This window comes from Chiloscyllium plagiosum, chromosome 27, assembly GCF_004010195.1.
Source record: "Chiloscyllium plagiosum isolate BGI_BamShark_2017 chromosome 27, ASM401019v2, whole genome shotgun sequence".
NCBI classification, from domain to species: domain Eukaryota; kingdom Metazoa; phylum Chordata; class Chondrichthyes; order Orectolobiformes; family Hemiscylliidae; genus Chiloscyllium; species Chiloscyllium plagiosum.
In genome coordinates, this window is record NC_057736.1 from 14,120,062 (window position 1) to 14,140,870 (window position 20,809).

The 20,809-nt window shown below is 41.5% G+C and overlaps 1 protein-coding gene across 1 annotated transcript; it reads right to left on the reverse strand.

Annotated features, from left to right (window-relative positions):
* Nucleotides 1-3,398: 3,398 nt before the first annotated feature.
* nudc (nudC nuclear distribution protein) lies at nt 3,399-20,511 on the reverse strand. The gene is made up of 9 exons (XM_043717466.1): nt 20,340-20,511; nt 17,126-17,203; nt 16,742-16,951; nt 13,764-13,850; nt 12,801-12,920; nt 11,215-11,409; nt 10,498-10,581; nt 8,350-8,468; nt 3,399-4,458 (listed from the first exon to the last, which is right to left on the reverse strand). Exons 1-9 carry the CDS (start codon nt 20,418-20,420, stop codon nt 4,407-4,409), a joined length of 1,026 nt encoding a protein of 341 aa, XP_043573401.1. The 5' UTR covers nt 20,421-20,511; the 3' UTR covers nt 3,399-4,406.
* Between the last annotated feature and the right edge of the window lie 298 nt (nt 20,512-20,809).

Genomic DNA, 20,809 nt, shown 5'->3' on the forward strand with positions numbered 1-20,809 from the left:
TCCCCCAAGTCCCTCCTCCCTACCTTTTATCTTAGCCTGCTGGACACACTTTCCTCATTCCTGAAGAAGGGCTTCTGCCCGAAACGTCGATTCTCCTGTTCCTTGGATGCTGCCTGACCTGCTGCGCTTTTCCAGCAACACATTTTCAGCAACTGAATACATAAACCACTACAGGGATTGTCCACTATTATTTGTCCCAAATTCCCTGATATAGCTGCTCCTAGTCCCACTGTACTTTGCATCATCCTGAGCAACTCGCCTTTATTTTCAAATCTTTACATAGTCTTGCCACAACTATATCTTCACCCCACATACTGTGCTCTCTGACTCCAGTCAGCAAAGCAGGTACAAGTCCAGGACCACATTCTGAACTTGTTCTTATTGAGTTATTTTGTTTCCAAGATTCTGTCAGCTGTTGATTGCTGATTTACAGTTTCCTTTCACTGCTGCCTCAATTATGCTATGGTTCAGTCCTGCCTACAAGTGAAGTGCAAAGGGGGCTGCTGAAGTCACCACCATCCCCAAACATACTTGTGGGCTGGAATTAAGGGAGGAGTTTCAAAAGAAGGCATTTTGTTGGTAGTAAAGCGATTTCAGGTAGTGGTGAAACTACAGTGAGATGGTGTGTAAAGCAGGAGTTGCTCCAGGGGAAGAGGTTGGTTTTTCCTTCCAGCAGTTATTAATGGGTTATTGCAAACAATTATTTGCTGAGAAACAGCAGCATTTGTTTAATATTTACCAAAGGAAGTAATCACTTTTATCATCTCCCACTGTTTGAGATTCACTGGTAATGTGGGTGACAGGTTAACAGAAGGCCACAGTAATACATTGAAACGATCAACACTGGTTAGACATGGATCACTATAGTGAGGACAGAGCCAGAGCATATAAAAATAGCCTCCAATAAATAACTCACTGGACAAAATGTTATTGGACAGCAATATTTTATATGAACTTGAGTTGGGAATTCAGAAATCAGCACATCAATTAGAAATAAGAGTACAATTAAGACGTTTTTAAGTTGCCCTCACTTGTCCATAGGCTTCAGCTTCTCAAATAAGTGGGATCTTGTCTGGAAAAGTTTTGGTTAATCAACCTTGATTTTGCTCAGTGCTAATAATTTCAATTCCATTTCGTGGCATGTGTTGCATAGACTGATTTCTTGCATTAAGCCATAACCTGCAGTTATCTAACCTGAGCCAGGGTAGTGCTATAATGCTACATGTTTAAAAATCCAACTGAGATTACTATATCTGGATGAAGCGTCACAAGTGAGCTAGTTCTCAGACCATTTTCTTTCCAGATTAGATGGCGGAGAAACATGATTAACTCCCAGTGATCTGTTTCATGCAGTTGCAAACTAGGCTGACAGTGTTGGAATTGGAGAGCAGTAGGTGGATTTTTGCATTGACATTTCATGGGTTTGCAGCATCAGTCAAGTATTTTCATAATTTTTCCATTGCTCTTTGTTCCCATTTTCAGAGTTGTAAGGTGGATTTGTCAACTGCTACTCAAGATCTGCTACTCACTCCTAACAGTGTATATACCTGTAACAATCAATGGTCTTTGCCCATGATCCTTCCAGGCAGCTCCTGTCCAATTTAAACTGATCCTGGCACCATACCCTTTTCCGCCAGCTCTGTAATCAATCCCACGCTAACTGCAGTAACCCACCCTCTCCTCATAGCCTCATATAATTTCCAAACTATCCAAATTTTACTCTTTTCAGTTGCCCTATAATTAATCTCAAAGCCTTACTTTCTGCATAGCCCATCAACTGAAAAACATAACTGAGCTAACTGTCATCCTGCCCCTCTTCAGTAAACATCAACATCACATAGCTTTAACATTGCTGCTCTTCCAGCAATGGCTAAGGAATGTCAGAGCTGAGTAAACCTCAAACATTCTTTTGTGGCAGTAGGTTCACAATTTAAGATGAAAAGCAGGATAAGATGGCTCAACATTGGAGGATGACCTTAAGGCTTGTAGTTCAGGTTGTGGATGAGGTTGTTGACTTGCTTGCTCAGCTGTTAAGTTTGTTTGCAGACATCTTGTCACGTTACTAGGTAACATCATCAGTGCACCTCCAATGAACGATGGGTTTGACTGTAAAGACCCACAATCCAAGTATGAGTTTGACAGTAAAGACCCATGACTCTGACAAGTCACTGTACAAAGAACAGCAAGCATAGTCTGTGACCAGTGGACTTGGAACCAGTAGCAATGGTGGAGTTTCTGAACTCTGCTCCACTTGCCAATACTTATCCTGAAGCATCTGAATTCACAGTTTAAATTAAGTTAAAACAAGTTAGAAATACAAAAAAAAATGGAAATATTCAATGTTTGTCAGAGACAACTAACAGGTTCACTTATATTTCACCAACTTAAATTTATTTATCAGGTTCAACTGTAAAATATCCTGAAGTAGTTCACAACATGAAATGTAGTATCAAACACAGGTATAAAGAACAGCTTGGTCAAAGCATTATGTTTTAAAGAATACTTCAAAAGGGAGAGGGAGACTTTGGATTTGAGAATTCTTAAAATTAAGACGTTACTGGACTGGGATCCAGTGTAAATTACTGAACATAGAGGTAACAAATAAATGTGACCTGGTGCAAGTTCAGATAAAGGCACAAGAGCTTTGGATGGGATTGGATCAATGAAAGGAAGATGGGATGCTGACTGGACCAGGCTGAGACAGGTGATAATGCAGAGGTAGGATATGTAATGGTGGTGATGGAAAACAGATTGGATCAAAAACTTGTGTTGGGTTCAAATAGGTCATCAATTTGTATCCTCTTCATGAGACTGAACCAATCAGTAGCTAATCCTTAACAATTGTTACTGCAACACGTAAACTGGAATTCTGTGCTGATAATTATGCCAGATTTGTCAACCACTGCTCAAGGTCTGCTACTCACTCCCAGCAGTGTGTACTTTTATCAGTTAACTCTATGTAAAGATCCTTCCGGACAGCCCTATCCAACTTATAAGGACAACTTGCACCTGTATTAAAGCAGACTGTGGATCATAGTGAAATAAAGGGAGCTAGAATTAGGGCCTTGATTCCTTTTGAACCGCTCTTCCCAATTGTATGAATCCCTTCATCCACTGAGCTTTCCCAATTTGAGAACTCTGATGTACCCTGGTTCCATTACAAAACACGAACCTCCTAAAAACCAGAAAAATCTTCACCTCTAGATACAGGCCACAGAAGTAAAACATTGGCATTTCAATGTGGCACTTTCTTCTTGGTCTAGAGATAGAACCATTACTGTCAGACCTTTTTAGAGTGTGCCTTTACCACTTATAATGCCTTAACTTAGTGTACTGCTACTGAACAAACAAGGTTAATGTAGCTTAATACAAGGACAATGAATCACAGCAAGACAATAGCTGGTGGCTTGACTTTATTGAGAAATGAATTCCAGCATCATGTCCAAGTGCATCAATGCAAACAAATTAAAAATAAACAACATACCCCATGAGGGCCAGCACTGCACTCAACAATTTATCTAGCCACCCTGTTACTGACCTGGAAACACTGAGACAAGGAAATTGAGAGCAATGACCCTGATATTTACAATATTTGGCCTTCACCTGGCACAGCATGGCAGTTCAATCAACCGGATGACTTCAAAACTTAAACACAAAGTAGCCCATCTGTGGCAATATAGACATGACTGGGCCAAGGCATTTGTTAAGTAACCGGCAAGAAACATCTGATTGCAATCTCATCCTGCATCAAGTATTGGCAGGTGGTTTTGCATAGTGCACACTGACAGTTTCATTGAAAGGGAAAGCTTCTAATATTTTCATTTGCAAAACATGCTGGTCAAAATGAGCTATTGATGCACTGAATGCCTAATTGATCTTAGTGGAGAATAGGGGGAAATAACAAATCCATTGAGCAAGTACTGGGTAACATCTCTCTACAGAGTGTTTAGCAGGATGTTGCTTAAACTCACTGAAAAGGAAATGAGGGCCCCAACTGTACATAGAGAGATTATCAGAACAACACGAGAGACAAAAATGAGTGAGGTGATAGCAACACATGTTTCACATCTCCCCCAGTTGCCATGTAGCAATCAGGAGGAACACTTAAAAGGTAATTTTTAAAAAGTAACCAAGTTTACAACAAACCTACAAATTGGCATCACCAGAAGGTGCTTGGATAGTTATGTGAGATCAGCCAGAAAATGACATTGTTAATGGATGCCAGCATGGTGACTGCACTGCAGCTGCCAGGTTCACACTTGCTCTCCACACAATGAATAACCTGAATGATTTACAAGCTCAGAAACCAGGTTTCACAGCTTGAGGTGATGCCCAAAGGGAGTCTTTCCAGAAAAAAATCTTCCAACAGTCTGGGTATCCCCTCCAGCTCCAGGAAAGATGCATTTTTAACTGAATTTGGCCTTTGAGAAGTCCATCTCTGGGTGCTGCTCCATGAACCTGAGGAGTGTGGCACAGGAAGATTAGATCTAGTTTACATGTTACAAAGAACCAACAATACATTCTAAGTAAAGAACTATCAGATTCAGCACTCACATAATGCCACCATACGTGATTTCTAGCTCACCTCATATTGAAACCAAGTAACTTTGCAAAGCAGAGCTCAAAATATAGATTGTCTGCAACTGTCATGAGGCAGTGTATGCTGCAACGATGGCAAGGTGTCTGGAGTTTATCGGTTCATGAAATCCAAATGGAATAGAGGAGCTCTGATGGTATGGTGCTAATGATCCTACCTTTGGGCCGGAACATCTGGGTTCCAGTCCCACTTAGTCCAGGTACGTAATAACATCTGTGAACAGATGATTAGAGAATATCTAACAGACACACACAGCCTTGGGCCTGCACTTTGTAAAGTTACTCATCATCTGTTGTAAGCAATTATCAGGCCTGGTGTAGCTACAATGACAATACCTGCCTTGGGGACATGAAGCAGGAATTAAGTTCTTTATTTACAAATTTGTCCTGATCCAGTTTGGTGGGATTTTCTTTGATGTCATTCTAAGAACATGGATGTCTTTGTGTCTTATCTGTAGTTGTTAAATGTAGTTGTTTCTTTGCTTTATGCTCCAATGGAGAATCCAAACCTGAAACATGAATATTTTATCTCTTGCTCAACAGCTACTGCATGACATGATGAGTATTTCCAGCATGAACTTGTTTTGATATTAACTATATTCAATCCTAATTTCCCTTCTACAGAAATGCAGATTCTAACACTTCGATATCACGATTTCTATCCTTGTGTGACATTTTTCAGAGTTAGGACTACCAAGACCAGAGACAGGATTCAGTAGTGAATTGGTGGATTCATTGCACTGTTAAAACAATTCCCCTTACCTCCACTATCAGACCAAAAAGGTCATAGCTCAATAATACACTAATTTTTAATTCACTAATCTTGCCTCCCAAGGAGGCAAAATAACCTGAAAAGTAACATGATGCAACTTGAGTATCGACTTGACGGGGGGAAAAAGTCACATCCACAGGAGCCATCATCAGTGAATTCTCAATTCCAATAAAAAGGTGCAGCTGCATAATCCCATCCATTCAACTCAAGTCCGAACTAATATCAGAGTTTTGTAAGGTGGGAGGACAGGCATTCTAACTCAAGGTAGGGTGAAGGACCTACAGTCAGTGCCAAGCAAGGTGTCTTTGCTCAACAAAGGAGTGTGCTGTTTTGACTGCTGATTACTGGTAAGCTGTAGTATGGGGGATATTTTAAGTTTGTAGCACCTTTGGATTTTTTTTGGAGTGGGGACAGAAGAGGAAAAAAAACGCGAAATAGAGAGTGTGACACACGGACAGTCATGTCCCCAGTGAGAGCCATGTCCATAACAACGGTAACAGAGAACCACAACCATCAAGACCATTCAATCCAATGAAAACTCAACAACAATTTGCAATTAAATATTGCCATTGTTTTATAAAAACACCCAACATACTTCATGGCATTGATTTCAATCTTCTGTTGCTTGGTGTCTAAATTTATTTGTGTTAGGACAGATGACCAAACAAACAAAAGAAAACTTTAAGGACATCTGGAAATGAAACTGAGAGGAAGGAGTTTTAAGGAAGCAAATTCAAAGATAATGGCCAAGGCAACTGAGTAGATCACTGTCAATAGCGATGTGACTAACATATGGGATGCACAAGAGGTCAGAACTGAGGTAGCATATAAAGCAGGTGAAACTTTATTGCTGGAACAGCACAGCAGGTCAGGCAGCATCCAGGGAACAGGAGATTCGACGTTTCGGGCACAGGCCCTTCTTCCTCATTCCTGAAGAAGGGCCTGTGCCCGAAACGTCGAATCTCCTGTTCCCTGGATGCTGCCTGACCTGCTGTGCTGTTCCAGCAATAAAGTTTCAACTTTGATCTCCAGCATCTGCAGACCTCACTTTCTCCTATAAAGCAGGTGAAGAAGGGTTTAAAAAAAAGACATGGTCACAGAGGGAGTTGAAGTTATTAGACAACATTAAAGTGAATTTAAGATGGGGGTAACATATTACAATCTATGAGGACTGAGGTAGTAAATAGTCAGAGATCCAAAGGTCCATGCTGACCAGATCTCCAATCTAGTCCCACTTGCCAACACCCAGCCCATATCCCTCCAAACCCTTCCTATTCACATACCCAACCAGGAGCCTTTTAAATGTTGCAATTGTACCAGCCTCCACCACTTCCGCTGGCAGCTCATTCCATACATGCACCACCTACATAAAAAAGTTGCCCCTTATGTCTCTTTTGTAACTTTCCCCTCTCACCCTAAAGCTATGCCTTCTAGTTCTGGATTCCCCCACCCCATGTCACTGGGGGCAAAGACTTTGTCTATTTATCCTAACCATGCCCCTCGTGATTTTATAAACCTCTACAAGATCGTCCCTCAGCCTCCAAGGAAGACAGCCCCAGACTCTTCAACCTCTCCCTATAGCCCAAATCCTCCAACCCTGGCAACATCCTTGTAAATCTTTTCTCAACCCTTTCACAACATCCTTCCAATAGGAAGGAGACCAGAATTGCATGCAATATTCCAAAAATGGCCTAACCAATGTCCTGTACAACATGACCTCCCAACTCCTATACTCAATACTCTGACCAATAAAGGGAAGCATACCAAACACCTTCTTCACTATCTTATCTGCGACTCCACTTTCAAGGAACTATGAACCTGCACTCCAAGGTCTCTTTGTTCAGCAACACTTCCTACGAGCATACTATTAAATGTATAAGTCCTGCTCAGATTTGCTTTCCCAAAATGCAGCACCTCTCATTTATCTAAACGCCGTCTGCCACTCCTCAGCTCGTTGGCCCGTCTGATCAAGATCCTATTGTAACTTGAGGTAATCTTCTTTACTGTCCACTACACCTCCAATTTTGGTGTCATCTGCAAACTTACTAACTATACCTCTTATGCTCGCATCCAAATCATTTATATAAATGACAAAAAGTAGTGGACTCAGCATTAACCGTTGTGGCACTCCACTGGTCACAGGCCTCCAGTCTGAAGAAACAAAAGATTTTTCAGGGAGGAGATAAGTCGAAATATGCTACTTCACAATCCAGGTATTCTCACATAAGACTTCAATACGAATATGAATTTTTATTCAGCTCGTCTCTCTCAAACTAACACTGGTGCTCAAGTTTCACACTAACGCAGTCCATTCAACTTCCGTACCCGATCACATGCCGTACACAATACCAAATTACAACACATTAATGATATACTTAGATGACGTTATGACAACAATGCACATATACTCAAGTCAACACCTTCATTTCCTTGAACTGTCTTGCTGTCAGGGCTACACTTCCCTCCTAAGCTCCAGTTATAGTGCTCCATAATTTTTCAAGATAATTCACTATTGTAAACACAAATGACAACATTCACCATGCTCAGGAAACTGTTTTAACTATTTGTACTAATCTCGCAAACAGCACAGGACATTGACAGACACACACATGGCATGAACTCTCATTCTTAAACCCCTACTCTTTGGATACTCTTCTCCCAACCCAGTTAAGCCCCTACCCAACAAACATAAGTCATCCTGTTTGTTTACTTCAACTTGAAGAGTCCAGTCACTGTTCTCCCATAATCTCTCCATTTCTACCAAAGTAGTTGCCCTACCCCAAAATACTAAGAGATTATCAGAACAACCTTGCACAAGGACAACAATGAATATAGTGATAGCAAAACACATTTCACATCTCCCTCAGTTACAATCTGGCAATTACTAGAAGCAGTAAAAGACCTAGATATAATGTGTTACAGATGGTTATGTCAGCTAATACAAATATGACTGATCATCAATGCTGGAATGGAGGGCTTACTTTTTCAGTATGTCTTGTTTCTTCTGTTCCTCTGAAGTTGGAAGTCCCATGGCTTTCTGTCGTTGATCGTACATCATCTTTTCTACCATGCTCCGTGTTTCACCGTCCAAGTCTGATAACTATGGGTACAAACAGCAGCTGCTTTTACAAGTTGGATTCAGCAACATCGAGTTGCACTCAGAACTGGATAGGTTTACAATAATTGGGTTTCAAAAAAAAAAAAATTGGAAGATCAAGGGTTCTCAGGCTGTGGAAATAAATCAAATTATCTGATTGCAAATCAGCAAAGAATGCTAAACAGCTGTTTAAAATATTACAGTATGTAAATCAAACAAGATTCAGTGTTTAATGCTTTAGAACCCCACTAGCTGTAACCTGAATTGCAACATTGATTGTTTGAAAGGTGCAAAATTTGGATTTCCAGAAAGGATGCAATCTGGTTTCAAGTTCTGTATAGTAGAATAAGACCATAAGACATAGGAGTGGAAGTAAGGCCATTCGGCCCATCGAGTCCACTCCGCCATTCAATCATGGCTGATGCGCATTTCAGCTCCACTTACCTGCATTCTCCCCGAATAAAGAAGGAGATGAAATGTTCTATAGGCCAGTTAGAGGATCAGAGTGCTTTAGGAGGAGACACAAAGCTGGACAGATTCCAGATACAAGGTTGAATAAAGGACACTGAAAGATTTTAAGAATAAGGGCAAAAATTTTAAACTTCAATTTTCGGAGGACAAGAAGTAACAGCAGATCAACGAAGAATAGAGGTAAAGAGAAAATAGGATTTACTGGATATAGTATGATCAGAAATAGAGGTGTTGGCAAGGAGGGTTGTATGTAATTAGAGTGCAAAGATGACCACAATATGATCTAGGACTTTGATTATTGTATGCTGGTGTCAAGGAGTGAGTGAGTGAGTGAGTGGATAGATAGATGGACGGACGGACGGATAGATGGATGGACGGACGCTGTGGCGTACCCAGAGGGTCACCAATGCTTCAGGCGGGGGCAGGGTCGAGAAACTGGAACCTTTGTGTCCTCAGCTGATACAAAACTTCAACCTATGCTGTTGGCATCGTTCTGCTTTACACACCAGCTGTCCAGCTATCTGAGCTAACTAATCCCTGATGGCATACTATTAATGGTGGGTTGACAGTGTATTGGAAGATATGAAAGAGGAACAGAGCTTGAGAAGATGGAGGGTGCCTAGAAGGAACTAAATACATGGGTAGAACACATGGGTGTGAGAAACCCAGCTGACTGTGAATTCAAGAAAGGTTGGCAGGTGAGGGACCTTAGTGCAGAATGACTGGCAGACATTCCAAAAGTACACAGACTGTCAAAATCCATAGGGTCAGGTAGTCTTGGACGTTGACAATTGTGACCCGGGAAGCTAAGTGCCTATGAGGGATAGTGATCAAACCAATGATAAGAATAGTCTAAGGTGAATATGGATCAGTGGTGCTGGAAGAGCACAGCAATTCAGGCAGCATCCGAGGACAGGCAAAATCGACGTTTCGGGCAAAAGCCCGGGCTTTTGCCCGAAACGTCGATTTTGCCTGTCCTCGGATGCTGCCTGAATTGCTGTGCTCTTCCAGCACCACTGATCCAGAGTCTGGTTTCCAGCATCTGCAGTCATTGTTTTTACCCAAGGTGAATATGAAGAGGCAAAGGTACACTACCTGCAATGAACAAGTCAGAATGAAATTGGACAAAGGTGGTGCCTCTGAAGAGTTTTGGGAATGGCAAGTTGTTGTAAATAGGATTGATCATGCTTGTAGTTATCAGGCTACAATTTGAATTACAATGTGACTGATTGAGTTAAAGTTTTTGATAATAGAGGTCTCATTTTGTATATCTGAACTTCATGGGCAAGAGGAAACAGTGACTAATGTCTCCAAGTCTCTAAAATCCAGCAAGCAATTCATCCCAAATGGTGCATTTAGCTATTCACATAGATTCAGTGCCACTAAGAGAAAAAGATCACAAAGTCAAAGTGCAAAGTCTAGGGACTTGCAACTTTTATGTTGCAGAAAGCCTGAATAGTGACAAAACCCTTTAAAGTCAATGCATCTGCCCTGCATCTGCCCAACAGACATGTCTGTCATCATATGACAGAACTGGGGCGAGGAAATTAAAAATACTCACCTTTGAATTCTCAGGGTTAATTTTTTTGGTATTTAGCTCAGGATCTGTTGTTACTACTTTGTTCCACCATTCCATTTTATTGATCTGAAATTAGAAACAAAAATCCTAATATCCTGACACAGTTCACAAAGAAATACAGCTTGAATACAACTGGAGTTCTCTACAAATCCTGTGGGCATTAAACCTCATAACATTGTAATCCACAGGTAGACAGTTAACTGTCACCTTCAAACTAGGAATTCCAAGCCAACCCTCACCCACAGCTCTGGAGATCGTAAAAACTGCAGATGCTGGTAGTGAGAGTCTATAAAATATGGAACTGGAAAGGTACAGCAGATAAGACAGTGAAGGAGCTCGATGAAGGGTCCTGACCCAAAACGTCGACTTTCCTATTCCTCCAATGCTGTCTGACCTGCTGTCGCTTCCCAGCTTCCCATTTTATTGACTCTCATCCTCAGCCCAGTGCACTCCTCACCCACAGACTGGGAAATCCAGGATAACCATCTGCATAGAAAAAGAATCCCAGTTTAACTCATGCCACAGCCCTATGTAAACTTCACCCAGACTGGAGATCCTATACAACTCTATTCTTGTATACTCTCCTCTCTACGATCGGACCACTTTGCCCAAGTCCTGAGCTATGGAATAAATTAAGAACCAGGACATGGGAATCTCCAAAGTGGGTTTCATTTACCTACTATGTCAATACCAGCTCACCTTCTCCAGATGTACACTAATGCTTTTTCCATCCTCCAGCAGCCATGAGCTTTCCTCTACCTTCACGTCATTGAACATCTCACCATCTATCACAGGAGGATGGCCTTTCAGACCCACTTTCAAGTGACGTCTTTGGATCTCTACAATGAGATCCCGACTCTTCAATCGGAAATTGACTTGGAAGGGAACCAGGAGCTGGGAGCAAGAAACAACCAAAGAACAATAAAAATGGTTATTTAGCCATGGTGAGAATTATTCAATCCAACCATCTAACTCAACATTACCAAGATCTACATTCCACTTGAAATCCGTCCATTCCTACTTAATATCTTCCATGGTAATAGCAGTATATATTGTAGCACAATTTTTTAATGTAGGGTTTCCCAAACTATGGCTCATGACCCTCTACAGGGCTGCAAAGGCCATAACTTTGGCATTACAAAATGCCCTTTCTCCAAGACCACAAAAAAAGATTTGGAACAGAGACTTCCAATCTGGATGCTCTGGCAGGACAGTCCTGGACCCAATAGATTTATGTTGGCAAATAGCAAGGGAGAGATGGTGAGCCCAAATCTCTTTTGAACATTAGAAAATCAATTACTGATGAGTTTTTGAACGGGTCCCGAGGTATCCACCAAATTGGAGGCTGGCGAGTGTACCTGAATCACTGGCTGAAAGCAAGAAAATCTGGGAGGCCATTGTCTAGCTAAGGTGAACAGCTACCTCAAATTGTACTGTATTTCTGCTCCCATCTACAAGTACTTATCCAAGGATAATAGCTCTGCTTCAAAGTCACTGGCATTGTAGCAAAAGAGAGAAAAAAAGGGGTGAGTGGGTGGTAGTGGAGGGGTTTAGAAAGAGGGCAGAGTGGGAGAAGGGTAGGAAGAAGTGCTAGTTTATGTGTGAGGGTATAGGAATGAGGGTTAGAAAATTGGACGTGTGTATGCATGTATGTGCTGGAAGAAAAATGACTGGTTAGACTTGTGTGGGATGGCGGGAAGAGAGGGGCTTCAGAGTCTTCTGATGCCAGGGAATGTAGAGCTTAGCTGAAACCTAAATGAGTACATTTTTTTTTTAAAAAGTACTTTATACGCTCAGATTGTCCTATTTATAGTACCTTTTAAAAATTTGTTCATGGGATGAGAGTGTCATTAGCTTGACCACCATTTATTTTCCACCTCTAACTGCCCTTTATTATATGTTGATCCCCAATGAACGTTGATAATTGCATAATGAATTTTGCTTTAGTATTTTATTGCAGCTTTGATTGTTTTTGTTGGCATCAGTGGTCATGCTAATTTTCAAGTGCCAAAATTTAATTATATTAGACATTCAATATACAAGTAGCATGCTAAATATAAAACGTTTTCTAGAGATTTCCTCCAAATATGTACTTTTTCCCCTGTTTATAATCATGTGCCAAATGCACCACTAAAATTAATTTTCATATTCTCACCATGAAGATCCCCAATTTGCATTTTCGCATAAAGATCCCCTTTGCTGTCACTATATTTGTCGCATCATTTCTTGCCTCAGCCTGGCCCTGTGAGCACTGTGATGAAATGTGTTCCAGAAGTGACACTTACATCCACCTCAGACAGGGTCTGGGTCCACCGATAGTTTGGCAGATCAGCACCATTTCCAGCATTGGGCTTCAGCTTCCCTTTATCCTTCTCATCCTCTTCACCTTCAGAATCGGATTCTGCCTACAGGAACAAGAAGGGTCACATAAAAGTATCAGAATACTGGACATATCTATGCAGCAGCATAAACTATGCTTCTCACAATATAGGAGAGATATTTTACAACTGTGTGCATGGTTGTTAGACAGACAGAACAATGACAACTTTTATCATGTATGGTCAGGAGTGACCATTACAGTCAGAGTGACCACTGCAGTCATGTGCAGGGACTTCATAACAGATCTGGTTGTCAAGACTCCACACCATTGAAATTGCAAGCTTTAACCAGATAAAATGAAGGAATGAGAAACATTTTTTAAAAATTTAAGACAAAATTAAGTTCAAGGCATAGGGTGGCGAAGTTTGATGGACAGTTTATAAGTAGTCTCAGTCAGTATTGTGTGAAGGATGCTGTGACAGAGTTTAATTTTACAAAATATTTTACAAAGTTATAAATAGGAGTAAGTGGAATATATCAATACATGGACACAGGCCCTCGCAGGCAAATAGTCAGAACCACATTTACCCATCCTGGCACCACCCCCAAGTCCTTTCAATGTCATTTCCATCATCCCTGCTCAACCTAATCCAGAAAGTACTGCAAATATTGACCCTTGAATTGAACCATACAACCTATTCAGTAACTTATGCTGTAAAGACTGATGCACCTGAAAATCACAATTAAAACCAGATGGGTGAAGCACTGAAGATTGGCAAGAGTTTAACAGACAAGGCAGCACAACAGGGAGAAAAGATCTCAGGAGATAGAGACATTAGCGAAGAACTTCAAATACAACACTGCCTCACTTGCCAAAACTCAAACAAATTTCCTCCCCCATTCTCCACACGGAGTCAACTGCACAATACCTGTTTTGTTTCGGGTTTTTCTGAATTCTTGTCCCCATTGATTGTGATTTCATCTCCTTCAGTTTCCAGTTTCTTATGCTCCTTTTTCTAAATAAAAAATGCAAAATTAGTATTCGCATCATGGCATACCTCAGACTCACTGTGTGCAGAAGCATGGGAATAGCTCCTGGCTGTGGGCCCCAGACACAGCTGCTGGGTTCCCTAATACTGTAAATTTCACAGGCATCTGTCAGTATTTACTGGGCTGTCCCCATGGCAATGCCTCACATGTAATGATAACCAACATAAACAGCTGATTCAGACATGCAGCAAAGACAAAAAAGTGGATCTGAACCCATCGTTAATTTCAGGGGGTGTGGTGGAGTTGTAAAATCCAACATCATTTCATCCATTATTTAGTGAGAAATGAAAGAAAGGGACTGAGTTTCAGGTCACCATTTCAGTTAACTGTCAGATTAAAAGTTAGCCAGTTGCTGCATTTAGGGTCACGCAGTAGCAATCTGCATGTCATGGTCCCAATGTCAGCTAAAAAAGCTAAGATGCTCATATAGAAAGAGAGCTTTTGCTACAGATCAGCCTAGGTATTCCTGAGCTGCAGAAAATTCACTTATGGCCCTTGAAGTTGCAACTGAGAGTCAGTTTACCAGCTGGCCACATTTCAATGCTGCTGAGAGCATGTGGTGCCATTGCAGACGCTACTTTCCACCCAAATTCATCCACCACTCCTCTGAACCCTTCCACCTCACTGCATTTCATCTCACATAAGTAACAACCCCAATCCCCAAACTAGGTGCTCTCCCACAGCCACCCCTCATTGCCATCAGCACTGGCCATTCACTGAGTTGCATCAGGATTTGATTGGTGGCAAAAGCCTCTTTATTCTGAATACCAAAAAGCTAGAATTTCCCATTTCCCTTGTCTCTTTACCTGGGTTTCTTCCTCACAAACCCAATGCATTACATTGGTTAATTATAAATCGGAGGCACTTATGCCACTCTACAGCGTGAGAAAGCCATTCAGCCCCTCTAGGCTGCTCTGCCATTCAATTAAATCATGGCTGATTTGTACTCTTATTACCAACCATAATAGTATCAACCCCTGTTTTTAAAATTTTCAAATGACCTCAAACCTCAACAGCATTTTGGAGGGGAGACTGCGAGGTTTCCATTACGCTAAATGTGAAATGTGCCTCCTGACCTCACCTGAATTTTAGTTTTAAGCAAAAGTAAAATAAGTTGAATGCTAGAAATCTGAAATAAAAATGAAGTGACAAATATTCAGGAGGGCTGGTGGCATCTGTGGAGAGAGGAAAGGAGTAACATTTCAGGACAATATCCTTTCATCAGAACGAGACATTAACTTGCAATGTTAGCATCTGTGAAGAGAGGAATATATTTATCAGACCAGACTATTTTCTGTTTTATATATAGTTTTCAAGATTTTGTACTTGCTCTGGACTGTCCAGTGGAAATAATTCCTTTCCATTTATGCTACATTTCCCTGAGAGTCCATCATGCTCTACATTTTCCAAAACTGGATACTTGTCTGAAGTGGGGATAGCCACCCTTCCTATCTTTCCTGGAGTTAACTCATTTACCTGACTGTATCTGTGTCTTTTCTCCCTTCCTTTAATTGCCATCCATCACACCCCCAACTCTTGTAAATTCCTCATTGCCTCTAACTATGGCTCCAACCGATCTATGCAATGTGATAAGATTCGCAACCAAAGACAGTTCCTGCAGACATAATCATTAGTAACATAGAAACTCTCCCTAAACTCCGACATCCGATAGGGAGAGCATATCACTCGACTAAAGGCCATTTTGCTCCTTCATAATCTACAGACCCAGAAAATAGCACTGTCTTTTTGCTCTCAAAAACAGTGTTCCAGATTTATATTTTTGTGATTTAATCAAGAGACAGATCTCAATAAACATATAATCAAGAAAGAATCGGCTCTACTCACTACTGTAGACTTACAGCAAGGTTACACGTTAAAAACTACACCCTCATCTGTTCCTGTGCTGAGCTCACCCACACAGGTTCCTCCAAGGTCAGGTTAATTTTTCCTAGACATACTCGCATGTCCAGAGACACTTGAACTCAAACAGCAAAGGCAGTAACTGTGCAGATTCACTGTAGTGTCAGTTAGCAGTGTAGGTTTTCTTTCTCTCTCCCTCACAAAAGGTTGCTGCCTTTTGTCTGTCTTTCTCCTTTTAAAAGTGCTGTTGTTTTGATCTTGTTCCCCAAAGTTCCAAAACAATGTAACTGCATATAAAACAGTAATTGCTGCTCCTGGGATTTGAGGAAATCACCTCCAACACATAAAATACTTAAAAAAAAAAAAAGGAGCAGCCCTCACAGCTACAATTTTTCCCTGTCCTCCATCTTGGATTACCCTGAATCCTTTGTATTAAAAGCCTTTAAACTTTCTACTCCTCAGTTTAAGCTTCTCGCCATTTAAAGAAATAAAAACTCTGATTTAGAGGGTGGTTCACGTGTGGAATTAACTTCCTGAGGAAGTGGTGGATGCGGGTACAAATTAAAAGACATTTGGATAGATGCATGATTAGGAAAGGTTTGGAGGTAAGTTGGACTAGTTTAGTTTGAGATTATGTTTGGCATGGACTGGTTGGACTGAAGAATCTGTTTCCAAGCTGTATGACTCTATGACATCACACTGAAATCCATCTGTCAGAGTTTTGCCCAATCACTAAATCTACTATTGATTCTTTGCACCTTTTTGCTCTCATCTATATTATTAGCAGTGCCAACTAACTTGGCGCCATCAGCCAATTTAGGTTTACAGCTTTCTATTGCTTTAAAAGTTATTCATATATATTGAAACATCAAGATCTCGGTGCAATACCATTACCCATATATTGACAATATGACTGCATGCTATTATCCCTATTCCTGTCTCCTAATTCCATAATCCAATTCTAATGTTTCAATTGGCCATTAGATGCTGCACTCACTTGGTCAATCTCCTTCTGCAATTTCTCCGCCTCCTCATCAGTCAGCTCCTTGATCTTTGGCTGCTTCAATTCTGGTTCAGATTTCTCTTTTTCCTCTATAAGCTTTGCCCGTTCCAATTTTTCTTTTCTCTCCGCTTCCTTTTTCACCTCCTTTTCCATCTGAGCCTGTATGGCTAACTTATGATGGCGTTTGAAGGTGTCTGTGACCAACTGTGGAAAATACGTGATCAGAATAAATCAATCAATCAGTTAAATGGGATTACACTATTAGTATACTAGGGAGACCTAGGCATTGTCAATGGGAAGCTGAATTGAGAAATGAAGATGAGGAGCACCCTGTCAACCCAAGATAAATGGAGCTATAATGAAACCCCTTGTACTCACTTTGTTAGCTGCTCCTTGCTCTCCACCAGTAAAGAAGTCGGTTTTCCGCCTCAGAAAACTGAAGAATGTATCCACGAGCTTGTGAAAGAAAAATGTTAAGGCTGTTAATTAGACCCACTAAACTTCACAGGTTACCGGATAGTACATTCTCCTATAAAAAGTCATAATGGATGAAAGCAAATTAGAAATTGGGGAGGTAATGGTCGAGTGCTATTGTTGCTGGACTAGTAATCCAGAGTCCCAGGTAACATTCTGAGCACTTGAGTTTGAATCCCAGCATGACAGATGATAGATTTGGAATCCAATAGAAAGAAATTTGAACTCAAAGCCTCATGATGACCATAAAACCAGTGTCATTTTTTTGTAAAAGTCCATTTGGTTCACGAATATCCTTTAGGGAGCAAACTGCCAACCTTAAAACTGAAAGAACTGCGGATGATATAAATCTGAGAAAAAAACAGAAATTGCTGGAAAAGCTCAGCAGGTCTGGTAGCATCTGTGAAGAGAAATCAGAGTTAACGTTTCGAGTCTGGTGATCCTATCACCAGACTCGAAACGTTAACTCTGATTTCTCTTCACAGATGCTACCAGACCTGCTGAGCTTTTCCAGCAAATTCTGAAACTGCCAACCATACCTGGTCTAGTTTACACGTGACTCTAGACTCACAGCAATGTGTGAGATTCTTAACTGCTCTCAGAAATGGCCTCACAACAGCTTTATCAACTTGCAAAAAGGAAAAAAGAAAATGAAAGTGGAAACTTGGCATCAACTAAGGCACTAGAAGTGACAACAGCAAACAGATGTCCCAACATGACAAATACCCCTTAATAATGGTAAGGGAGTGCAGTCTTACAGATTCATCAAACAAGAGCCTGACAGTCATAGTTGTGGAGTCATACCTGATAAACAAATGTTCCAGACAGCACCATCACCGTCCGTGTCTCACTGGCAGGACAGACCTAGCAGAGGTAGTGGCAAAGTATGTACAATATATATTCAGAAGGATGTTGCCCTTGGAGTCCTCAACATTGACTCCAGACCCACATGGCAATACGTAAAGCTACAAAACTGGCATTCACCTGACAATGAAAAATTGCCCAGGTATGCCTGATACACAAAAAAATTGGAAAACTTCAACCTAGCTAATTACTGTGCTACTGTTAATCATCAGTAAAGTGACAGAAAGGGTAATGAACAGTGCTATCAAACGGCACTTGCATAGCAATAACCTACTTATTGATGCTTATTTGGGTTCCGCCGGGGCCACTCAATTCCTGACCTCATTACAGCCTTGATTGAAAACATTAACAAAAAAGCAGAATTCCACATGAAGGGAAAGGGACTGCCCCTGATCTGAAGGCCACATTTGACCAAGTTTGGTATCAAGGAGCCCTAGTAGTATTGGTGTCAATGGGAATTGGGGGAAACTCTCCTGGAACTAAAACTGATGCATACAGTGGTTGGAAGTTATTCAATTCAGCTCCATGACATCTCTGTAGGAGCTCCTCAGGGAATGTCCTTGGCCCAACCATCTAAAGTTGTATCAATAATCTTCCCTCCAACATATGGTCAGAAATAGGGATGTTCACTGGTGATTGTAGAATGTTGAGTACCATGCACAACTCTTCAGAATCTGAAGTACTTCATCTCCAAAGGCAGCAAGACCTGAACAACATCCAGGTTTGGGCTGACAAGTGGCAGGAGTCTCAGCACACAAATGCAAGGAATTACTATCTACAATAAGAGAATAAAACCAACACCCAACATTCAAAGGCATAACCATCACCAAAACCCCCATTATCACGTGGGTTACCATTGACCAGAAAATGAACTGAATTAGCCATATAAATACTGTGGCTACACAAGCAGATCAGAGGTTAGGAATCAGATAATGACTAATTCACATCCTTACTCCCCAATATCTCACCACAAGTCAGAAGTACAATGGAATAGTCTTTACTCGTCCAGATGAACGCACTTCTGACAACAAACAAGACACATGACATCATATTGGACAAAACAACCAGCTTGATTGGCACCACATCCACAAATATTCCCTCCCTCTACCAGTGACACATAGGAGCAGCAGCATGTACCATCTACAAGATGCAATGCAAAAATACACTAACCCTCCTCAGACACAATCTTCCAAACCTATAATTGCTACTTTCTAAAAGGGTAGGGACAGCAGATTCAAATGAACACCACCACCTGCATGTTTCCCTCCATCTACTCACCATCCTTACAGGAAATATATTCCTATTCCTTCATAGTTGCAGTGTTAAAATCCTGGAATTCCTTCTCTAATGACATTGTGGGTATCCCCACACCAGCTCAACACCTTCAAAGGCAACTAAAATTGGGTAATAAATGATGGCCCAGCCAACATCACCATTATCCCATGAGTGAATAAGTTAAAAAAAAAACACTCAATTCAGCATGGAAATAAACCAACTTTAAGTTGTTTCATGTTTGAGTGCAGCTATAATCAGGCATGGATCACGATGTCCCAGTCGGTGAAGAACACAGTACAGGCAGTACAGGCAGACACCAAACTCTTTCATTCCCCCCAATGATGATGGTGAACTGGACATTTCACCATTCACGATGTGGTTATTGACAATATTTATCCCTCGGAATAACGTAGACAATTATTATTGTTTGTTGGAAGTTAATATATGAAGTTTGGCGAGTGCATTTCCTACATTAAAACATTAAGTACACTGCAAAGTTATTGAGATGCCAATGGTCTTAATTTTCTGCCTTCTTTTTTACCACTGGACAGATGTTCCCAGATACCATGCTACTGAAATCCACCCCCCGATAGAACGAGGGTAGAGGAAATTAGAGGATCCGCCACCAGAAAAACGTACATGCTTTATTTAACAGATGCACCCCCCCCAAAAAAAAACCCAGAATGTAAGAGTTGGCTGTTATACAGAATAAACCCCCAAGTGAAATTGGATTCACACCGCTCCACCTCACGCAGTGACGGTTGTTTATTGAGGGGGGGAGAGGCGGTAAGAAACTAAATCTATTCCCCAGATCTGGCGGAACGTAGAGAGTGCGGAAAGAGGAATATACACCCCAGGTGGAATGTGGGGGAAGGGATAAAGGATCCAACCCCATTAAGCGGGACGGCAGGTGGGATACATCCACAGGAAGGGGAGGAAATCTGCCCACACTGGGGTAGGGGTAGTATCTCCTTCATACCTGGTGAACACCCCCTTCATGTTGCTGGGCCATCGCCAGCAGAATACCATCGAAGCGATCCTCGCCGGATGAGTCCCCCATCGTTTCTCCGACTCAGTGCTGCTCCCCTCAAGCTGTCGCTCAACCACGCGTTACAGGCCCCAGGCCACTCACCCGGAAGTCGTGTGCCGCCGGGGTCAAGGGTTGATGGACAGGTCTTTCAACCAATCATCAGACGCGCCGATCCATTACGTTGACGTTAAACCAATAGAATGAACGTGGGTGTGACGCATACTGTACGGTCACCAAGGTAACTGGAACATTCGGGAATCGGGCCCTAGCAACCAGGGCCTCAACAAAAGCCTCAGTTGCATGGGCCCTTATGGTGCGGAGGAAATCTCACTAACTTTGAGCCAGGCGGTCCATACATAAAAGTACCGTGCCCGATTGTGTGGCTCGAAATTAGCTTGGGATTGTTTAAAAAGTCCCAG

What these genes read in the sequence shown, in the direction of transcription:
- nudc (XM_043717466.1), bottom strand. Translation starts at nt 20,420, where the DNA reads ATGGGGGACTCATCCGGCGAGGATCGCTTCGATGGTATTCTGCTGGCG. An exon ending in TTAGTGTACATCTGGAGAAG is followed by an intron (nt 10,582 to 11,214) that starts GTGAGCTGGTAT and finishes TTCTAATTTCAG; the next exon opens with ATCAATAAAATGGAATGGTG. An exon ending in AAACAAGACATACTGAAAAA is followed by an intron (nt 4,459 to 8,349) that starts GTAAGCCCTCCA and finishes CACACTCCTCAG; the next exon opens with GTTCATGGAGCAGCACCCAG.